Source organism: Chaetura pelagica, unplaced genomic scaffold (genome assembly GCF_000747805.2).
Source record: "Chaetura pelagica isolate M959 unplaced genomic scaffold, ChaPel_1.0 scaffold199, whole genome shotgun sequence".
In the NCBI taxonomy this organism is placed as follows: Eukaryota; Metazoa; Chordata; class Aves; order Apodiformes; family Apodidae; genus Chaetura; species Chaetura pelagica.
Window position 1 is genome coordinate 10,560 of NW_009970714.1, and position 9,637 is coordinate 20,196.

Consider the following 9,637-nt stretch of genomic DNA (forward strand, 5'->3'; position numbering starts at 1 on the left):
ACACACACACACACACACACACACACACACACACACACACACACACACACACACACACACACACACACACACACACACACACACACACACACACACACACACACACACACACACACACACACACACACACACACACACACACACACACACACACACACACACACACACACACACACACACACACACACACACCCCCACACACACCCCTGCAGACAGCCTCACACACCCTCTACACACACCTCCTCACACTCCCACAGCAAACACCGTCACACACGCACAGCCCAGCAAACACCCTCTCACACACACACACAGCTCTGCAAACAGCCTCACACACACCCCCATTCACACACCCCTGCACACAGCCTCACACTCCTGGACACAGCCTTATACACACACACACACACACACCCCTCCATGCACACTGGAGCATGCCAATCCATCCCTGCACAAAGCACAGACACACCTTGCACGGTGCTGGTGTTTTTCTCCCTCACCCCCCTACCACCCCACTCACACACCCCTGCGCACAGCCTCACACTCCTGCACACAGCCTTACACACACACACACCCCCCTCCATGCACACTGGAGGGTGCCAATCCATCCCTGCACGAAGCACACACACACACACCTTGCACGGTCCTGGTATTTTTCTCCCTCACCCCCCCCCCCCATTCCCACACCCCTGCATAATAAACCCTGTCCTAAGCAGCAACACCCTTGTTTTCTCTCCCCAGGCCATCTCCCACTTGCTGGCGAGCACCTTTGAGGACCTGTACACTAAAGAAGTTTTTGGGAAGGAAAAGGAGGCAAATTGGATCAAGTCCCGAGGAGGAGACAATGCTTATCATGAGCATTTCACAGAGGAGCTACAGAAGGTACCAGTCAAAGCCAAGGCAGAGTTTGGAGCTCTGTTCAGCTTTCATTGTGACCTCGTAATTTCTAGATCTTTGTTAAAATAGAATTAAAGGCAGGGAGAGATCCTAGAACTCATATTTTGAAGGACATTTTCTTGAGGATGGTTTCCCACAGAACGTGATAGAAATTAATATTTGAGACATGCTGCTTTTGACTGTACATTATATTTTGTGCTCTGGACAGCTTTTCAGACAGTGCAGATCCAGAAGCCCTTTAAATCCCTATTTCACTGGTTGGAAACTTCTCCCTGTAACTGCTGGTCTGTATCCTAGACTTCCTATCTTGCAATAAAGTATTATTCTGGGCTGCATTTTGAAACCAGATGCTGCAAATATTACTTATATATGCTTACCTTGGTGCACTGTGACAGGTAATCCATGCATGTCTGCAGTGTTGTTTGGGAATCTTGGATGAAATCCACCGTAAAATGCAAAATACTTCTGTTAATCATTGCTCTGATAGGTCTTGTTAAGGGTATAAAAGCAGAGGCTATTGCTGGAGGATGTGAGCAGCAGGTATTTTTCTCCATTTTGTGTCATCATAGCTTCTCAAAGGTTATCAGACCTGAAAAATCTGAAGTTTTGTATTTCTTTTGAATAATTTATGAATATGATGGTGGGCACAGTATGTTCTGAGTAATGGGACTAGTTCAGCTTGGGTAAGGTTCATTTCAACTAACACTACATCTGTAACATGTATGTTAGAGTTGAACTAATCACCCAAGGCTCTCTTTATCATCAGAAAAAGGATGAAAAACCACCAAACCAGACACTTTTGGGACACAATTCACCTGATCCATTTTAGGTAGCAACATTGGACTGGGGTGGGTTTGTATCCTGGATTCCAGTGACAGTGAAGGGATTTCAGAATGAGCAGAACAGGACAAAGCATCTCATTTTAGCTGAGATGCATCCTACTATTTCTATTTTAAAAATTAACTAGAACCATTTATTATAATAAATTAATTATTATATTAAATTAGTGAAAAGGTTAAACCTTGTTACATAAAAATTCTGCATAAAGCTCAGTTAGGCTACAGATATTCTTGAGACCAATGTCTATCAGTTTCTCTTGGTGTTGGTCTCATTTGTCTCCATGCCTCTGCTCTAACTTGTGTTGATACCTCTTTGAAGCAGGATTTTTCTGAGTAAAACACTTACCACACTGGACAGAGTGATCTATGATATATCAGGAGGATTGAAATAGCATTATTGGGATATTCTGGAGTTTTAGAAAGCTTCCTAGTAACTGGGAGGGAGCCCTCACTTTAAAAATCCTACAATTCTAGACAAAATACAATGCAGCTGCTGCCGTCCCACAGAAGGTAAAAGACAGACATTTCTCTTGTCCTGAGAGAGTCTCCTATTTAATGTATTTTTGTTGGGTAGAGCTTCTTATCCAGCACAAGTTAAATTACAGAAATGCCAAGTTTTAGCAGGCCACTATAGGCTTGTAAAGCAATGATGTTTTACTAGGCTATCTCTGTGTACCTCTCAAATCAAACATATCATTGCAAGGAAACCTTTAATAATTTGGGAGAGCTCAAATGACAATAACTTCTCTACGTTCACTCGTGCCCGTGACAGGTTCTTGCTGAGTATGAGGCCCGGCTGACAGAAGCTGACAGAGTAGAAGAGAACATCATTGAGGCCCAGGATCGAGCAAAAGCTGAAGAAGAAAGAGCCCTGAATGTGCTGAAGGCAGATGTAGGGGAAGATTTCCACAAAATTGGATTGCCACCAGGTGAGGATTCTGGAAATACTGTCTCTCCTCAGTCTACACTTATGGCCCCTGGAGACCAAGGCAATGCTTGTCTGAGTCCCTGGTAAGACTGACACTAGAGTGAGACTCACTGAGCTTGTAGACACTAGGCATCAAAAGAGCAGCCTTGAAAGATTTTGTGCAGAGATTCAGGTAGAGTAACATCTGCTTAACACTGTGAGAAAGTCAACCACCAGGCCATTTTCAAGGTATTAAATTTGCAATTAATGGCTTAGCACCTAACTTGATTACAAGCATACACACCTTGGTATACAGCAGGAACAAACAAGAGACTAAATGTTTCTCTGATGGCTACAGAGCTGGTTTTGAACTGAATTTAGAATTGTGGAGATGCATGTTCAAATCTTGGGATTAAAATACCAGCCTTTTTCTGTAGCTAAAAATATTACCTGACAGTGATGAGTTATAAAAACAACATTACTTTGGATTGATCACAATAGTGTATCTTAAGGAGCTAACCTTTTGCAGTTTTTATTGTTGTGGTTTGTTTTTTTTCTGTCTTGCTCTTGCAGTGGCATGCCCTTTTAGGTGGATTGTGGATAATGAACTACTCAGAAAAAATCATTTAACCTGCCCTGATGATTACATCACTGATAAATCACCTGTTACTAGAGCCCCGAGAGGTAACTATTAAAGCAGAGCATAATTTAGACTTTTTAGAACACTCCATAAAAATTGAAACATTGGAGGATGCAGCAGGTCTTGAGTATATTTTTATAGTGTTCTGCCAAAGCAAAGGGAATCTAGTATTACAAGCATAAAATTCCACTAAAGGGACATCATCAAAACAAAACTTAGAAGTGAAGAATTATTGAGTACAGATGTGCTTAAATATGAAATGTAATGAGGGTCACACATTTGGGCACAGTTCATTCCATGTGACATAAAAACTTTATTAATTGTGACTGCTCTGTGTCTATTCAGTTTCATTAGCTCCTATAACTACATCTTGTGTACAGAGAAGGGAAGTGGTTACATTGAAGTAAAAACTACCTTCAGTGAAATCAAATTGTATTCTTTATTTTGGGTTTAAAATTCTCCAGTTCTGGAAATATATCCGATCAATTTACAAATTAAGATCAGGAAGAAAAATCCTTTGGACAATGTCAAGACTTCTTTACTTCTTTTACTCAAGTGTGAGCCAAGATGAAAGGTTTCGGGATCATGGACATGAAATTTTGCAGTCAAGTCAAACATTTCAGAGATTCTCTAGATCTTTTTGTAAACTGAACAGGACATTCTAAGTCCCACTCACTGCTAAGCTCACTTAACATAGCTTTCTGAGAGTAGTATCACTTTATTTGTATATAGCTTGTTTCATTAGTGTGTCTAAAACTTTCTTATTAAAGCACTAAGCTTAATTTGTGCAAAATAGATTAGTAATTTAATCTCTATTAGTAATTAAATTGCTAAAAAATAGTAAAAAAAATAGTAATTAATTAGTAATTTAAACTCTTGAGGATTAAAAGTGTATTTTTACCATGAACAAGACTAAGATCATACACCTATGCTTAGAATAAATGCTTGTAATTCATGTTTTTCTCTGATAGAATTAATTTTTCCCTTGAATTGCAGGAAAATCAGAATCTGGGTACTTGAAAGAGACTTTTGCATTTCAACAGTATGCTTGCTCAGACTTGCAGAACCAGGTGCCTGCAGAGATTGCACACCTACACAAAGCACCTGGTAGTTTGCCAGATGTGTCTTTAGGCACATTAACTCTGCCTTCAACTCCAGACTCCACCAACCAGGCTAAAAAGACAAGTAAGGTACAATTTACAGCTTTATTTGTTTTACTCTGTCAGAACTGTAGGGGCTGTTGCTGTTCCTGTAACAAAGGGTAAATATCGGTGCATTGTTGTGGCTCCAGTACTTATTTTATTTTATCTGTCCTGAAAAGAGAACCACAATATTTCTGTCTGAATTGGCAGTGGCTGTAGAGCTTTAATTAGACATGTATGGGTACCTTTTTCATCATCCTCAAAATGGCCCTGTTTGATTTTGCACCATGGTCTTTGCTTTTCCAAGAAAACTAATGCCTCACGGAAGCCAACCTGGCAAGACATTAAGTCCAAAGCAGAGGAAGAACAAGATCGTGCTTACCTTGACAAACTGGAGAGGATGCAGAATTTCTTGAAGAACCCCCGCTTTTTCCCACCAAATGCTCTTCGTGGAGGCAAATCTCTTGTCATTTCTCAAGAAAAGGTGGAAGAAACCATAGCCAGAAGAAAAGCAGAAGATAACACAGGGTATGCAGTTTATACAGTGTCTGGATTCTGAGCTGGAGCACACACAGAGAGCTCCACTGTAGCATTATTGTGGATTTGCACTTAGATTTTGTGAGCTAAATGTCTGTGAGGTCTCTTAGGAAACAAGGTGTGTGTGTATGACATTCTGGTTTTGCTAAAGGATCCAATTTGTAATTTCCCATTTTATCAGTATTTATAGAACTTCCCAGTAAGATATTTCTCTCTCCTTTTTTTTTTTAATCTTTCAGTGATACCTCATTTGTTCCTGTGTTTCTTGCCAATCCACCTATTGTTTTGTTTTCTGATTATGAAGTTGGCCAGGTGTATGAGGTGAGAACTTACTTCTTTGTAGATAGTTAATTCTACCACTCAGAAGCATTATGTCTTGCTTTGGTCTATATATTTCACAAGTCTGAGTTCCTTCTTTTATTGATTTAAAGAGTATTTAATGGTAATAATCTTTTGCACATGCCACTGACACACTAACCAGTGAAAACTAAAAGGAAACATTTCCAGTTTCTTCTTGGTTTTGGTTGTATCTGGTTCAGCCTTTATTGAGTAAACTGAAACATTTAGGCCAAATGTGGTGGTAAATTAGCTACTACTAGCAGAGCTGTAGGGAATTGCAAACATTATAATGAGTGATAATAAATACCATTTATTCTATTTTCTTCTAAATAAAGATGACTATAGAGCTGCAGAACATCACTTCAACATGTCACCATCTAAGACTTATTCCCCCCTCTACTTCAGCATTTGCCATTGGGACAGGTAAGGGTTCTTTTTACTGCCTTTAAGGTGTTAACACATAAGAGATTTATCTCATTTATCTGCTTGAAAAAAGACTTTTCAGAGATACTCTGGTTCTGCTGTCCACAGTGCCCAGTTCTTTAGAAACTGAAGGCTGACTTATGTCTGTAGGACCATTCACATGCAACTCAAAAGCAGATTCAAGTGGTCTAATGAGGAATTTGGGAAGTCTAACTAACAGTACAGTGTTTGAAGTTAGACTGAAATGTAGCTATGGAATAGCCTGGGCTGAATCTTAGCCAAAATTCACCTAGGAACAGACATAGTTTCCATTGAAATCATATGGGGAAGAAGGCAAGAAATAGCATACTTCACTTGCAGTAAGGAGGATTAGATTAAAGTGAAGAAAAACATATTTCCTATAGTGGGATAACCAGGCACTGGGATAAATTGTTTAGGGAGATTGTGGTATCTCAATCCCAACACTGAAGGAATTGTTAGAAGTTAGATGCCCTCATGTAAACCCTGTCTCGTGGCAGAGGAAGGCTGGGTAACAACTCTAGGTTTCTCCTCACTCTTTTTTTCTGTAGTTGTGAGTATATTTCAGACAAAAAGTCTTCTGAGTTCAGGGAAGATATGTACAAACTCAGATAACACTGGCAGGTCTTTTGTGGTCATTTGTTTTTATCAGCTTGACTTAGGCAATAGATGGGGAAAGTTCACAGGCACCTTTCCAGAGGGAGATGTGATCATAAAAACATAGGCCAACTTTGGGAGGTTTTCCATTTTTTAATTCCCTGCATTTTTTTTTTTTTTTTTTTTTTTTTTTCCAAGGAAAATTTCCAGAGGAAAGGGAGGAATGATTGCTCCTGGGATGACATGCCAGTATACAGTCCAATTTATTCCTGAATATCTAGGAGATTATGAAGATTGTATAGTAGTGGAGACTCAAGTATCAGAACCTCTTCTGATCCCAATCCAAGCTAAAAGACCACCTCCAGTGTTAACGTGTCAGTAATAGCCAATTCTTAAGTTTCTCTAAAGTGAACTTGGTGGTGGGTTTTTTTTCTTCATTTGACTGTCTCTAATTATATCTCACAAAACAAACACAGACAAACTTGGCAGTGCAGCTTCTACATTTCTGTATCTATCTCATTTTCACTCATAATAGATTTCTTAGTTATTAAAATGTAATAATCCTGTCAATTGCTTCCTCAGTTATTTGCTCTTGCCACATCAGTCTCATTTTTTTCCCCACTGTATTAGAGGAGTGAGCAGGAGCCACTTTTCTAGTTTGATGTCTTGTCAATTCCTGAACTCCTAACTGAAATTACTAATCCTAAATATTAATGGATTATAATATAGTTATAAATATTTGGTGCTATTCATTAATATTCATGGCATGTTACATTGTTATATATGGATATGCCATATCTACAGATTCACCTCTCAGATACCTAGTTTCAACAACCAGGGTGACTTTTGCAGAAACTTTGCTTTGGTTTTTCTGTGAATTCACCTTTCCTGTGACCTTTTTTAAAAAAACATCTTACCTTTTGTCATCATTCAATGGAGTCTTTAATTAGGAAGTTAAGATGAATGTAGAAATATGCACCTCATCCTCATTAACTTTCAGATTGAAAGAATGTGAGGGATTTCAGGGTTACAGCTCCTTGTGTGTTCATATGTGGTGATGTTGTCTTTAACAAGTTATTTAAGAACTGGCTTTGCCAGCTGCTGGCTTTCACTGTCTTTGTAGTCTGACTTGGTGTGTTCCTTGTTGCAGTGCCTCACATTATAGACTGTGGTTCCTGCCTTGTTGGAGGAATAAAAGTAACAATGATTTTGTGCAGAAATGAGGGATTTAGCCCTGGGAAGTTCTGTATAATGCCAAAGAAAGACTGGCCACCTCCTAATTTCAGGGTGAGTGATGAGAAGGGAAATACTGGATGTGATATGGTATAGATGTCCTGACATGAAGGCCTTTAATCTAGTCAGGTTAGCACAGAAGTCATAAGGCCTTGCTGGGAACATCTGTATTTTCCCATTCACTCAGGGGTTCACATTTATCCTGAAGACCAATCTCCTTGGGTGTCTCTCCCTCCTGCTTGTGCTCTGGCTTGCCTCTGGAAGAAGTTGTCTTGCTTAGTGGTAAGGTAAACTCGGGCACAGATCAGGGAGAGGACCACTGGCTTGAACTTTAATCTTCCCCTTAATGCAAACACAAATGCAATCAGTTCTAGCATAGCTTGAGTTCATTTCCTCCCTCCTCCCACCAAAGATACCACTTACTGACCTTGCTGCACCTGTAGACCCTAGCAGTTCACTCCAGTACCTCTCTGTCTTTAGCTTTCCATCACATGACAGGGTCTAAGTGCTGTGAACAAAGAAGATGTGGCTGGTAGGTTAGCATTTCATGTGCTGGAGAAAAGGCTAATGGGCTAGCTTATGTGCGAGGTTGTTCCTCCTGAAACACTTTACAATCATATGAGTCATATAAGGCATTCAGCCTGGAGAAGACAAGGCTCTGGGGAGACAGGTTGTCCCTCCTGAAACACTTTACAGTCATATGAGTCATATGAGACATTCAGCCTGGAGAAGACAAGGCTCTGGGGAGACCTCATATAGTCCTTCCCCCTTCTGAAGGCGCTACAGGAAAGCTAGGGAGGGGCTTTTTACAAGGGCTTGTAGTAGAGGACAAGGGGTAATGGCTTAAAACTGGAGGAGAGGAGATTTAGGTTAGACATTTGGAAGAAATTCTTTAGTGTGGGGGTGGTGAGACACTGGAACAGGTTTCCCAGGAAGCTGTGGAACCCCCATCCCTGGAAGTTTTGAAGGGCAGGTTGGATGGGGCTTGGAGCAATCTGGTCTAGTGGGAGGTGTCCCTGCCCATGCAGGGGGGTTGGATCTAGATGATCTTTAAGGTCCCTTCCAACCCAAACCATTCTCTGATGTGCATGGAGAAACAGAGCTCCTGTGTTCAGGCATAGCCATTCTACTGTGAACAGGAATGTTAGAGCTTCTGACAGAATAATTTGTCTTTGGAGACAGCACCTGCCCTCCTGCTTTCACCAAGGTAATTCTAAAGCATGGAGCATTTCTTCTCATTAAGCCATGCAGATAAGCCACATACTTTTGAGATGTGTGAAAAAAATCACAGTAAGAGTTAGGACAGTGATGTTCTTGTATACTGTTTGTTTTAGGTAACTCTGTTTTAAAAGCAACAACCTAATCAATGTAGTTCATTAATACTTCTCTTTTTTCTTTTTAATGCCTTAGGCTGTTGACACTGTTGGTTTTGTGATACAAGATCCTTTTGGGATCCATCCTGCTTTTTTTGAGCTAGCTCCAGGGCAGAGTACAACAGTAGAGGTTAGTACTGACTACTACAGAAAGTGTTTGTGCTTTACCACGTATATTAGCACATGGCATCGTTGTAGAAGATCCTGGCTGGACCTTGAGAATTTGGGTTTGTGTGAGCAAAAATGCTCAAATCCTTTTGTGCAATTATGGTGGAAGGATTGCAATTCTGAGTCTCACTGGAGAGTTTTCCATTGCAACCTTCAAGCCTTGCTTAGCCACACAGAGACCAGTCAGATTTTGCCCATGCAAAGAATCCTGTTAGAGAAAACAGGAATTGGAGAACACAGGTGTTCTTATTTCACTCCAGCTGGAGTGTTAAATCCAAGAACCTTTTCCTTTCTGAATTGCAGGAGGGGTGCAGTACTGGTTGTCACCACTGCTGCCTCTGATGTGGGCCACAGTTTATTATAGCATCACTATGAGGAGAGGAAGAGTGACATGAAGAGTATGGCTAGGCTTCAGCTCTTCCTTTCACCAGTACCCCCTGGCTGTTGATAAGAGGAATGGGTCAGGCAGGTGTGGATAAAGGAGGATCATTTCTCCTCTGTTCTGTCTCCATGAGTGCATTTGTTCAGCA

General features: G+C 40.6%; 1 protein-coding gene across 1 annotated transcript in view; it reads left to right on the forward strand.

The window, feature by feature from the left end:
• Nucleotides 1-735: 735 nt before the first annotated feature.
• Nucleotides 736-9,637, forward strand: part of DLEC1 (deleted in lung and esophageal cancer 1) — a gene marked incomplete at its 5' end in the record, with an annotated part of 40,752 nt that continues 31,850 nt past the window's right edge. The window contains 10 exons of the mRNA XM_010006004.1: nt 736-876; nt 2,503-2,659; nt 3,211-3,321; nt 4,274-4,467; nt 4,727-4,947; nt 5,196-5,277; nt 5,631-5,724; nt 6,546-6,707; nt 7,484-7,620; nt 8,977-9,069. Of these exons, the coding sequence (XP_010004306.1) occupies nt 736-876; nt 2,503-2,659; nt 3,211-3,321; nt 4,274-4,467; nt 4,727-4,947; nt 5,196-5,277; nt 5,631-5,724; nt 6,546-6,707; nt 7,484-7,620; nt 8,977-9,069 (1,392 nt within the window). The remainder of the gene's footprint in view (nt 877-2,502; nt 2,660-3,210; nt 3,322-4,273; nt 4,468-4,726; nt 4,948-5,195; nt 5,278-5,630; nt 5,725-6,545; nt 6,708-7,483; nt 7,621-8,976; nt 9,070-9,637) is intronic.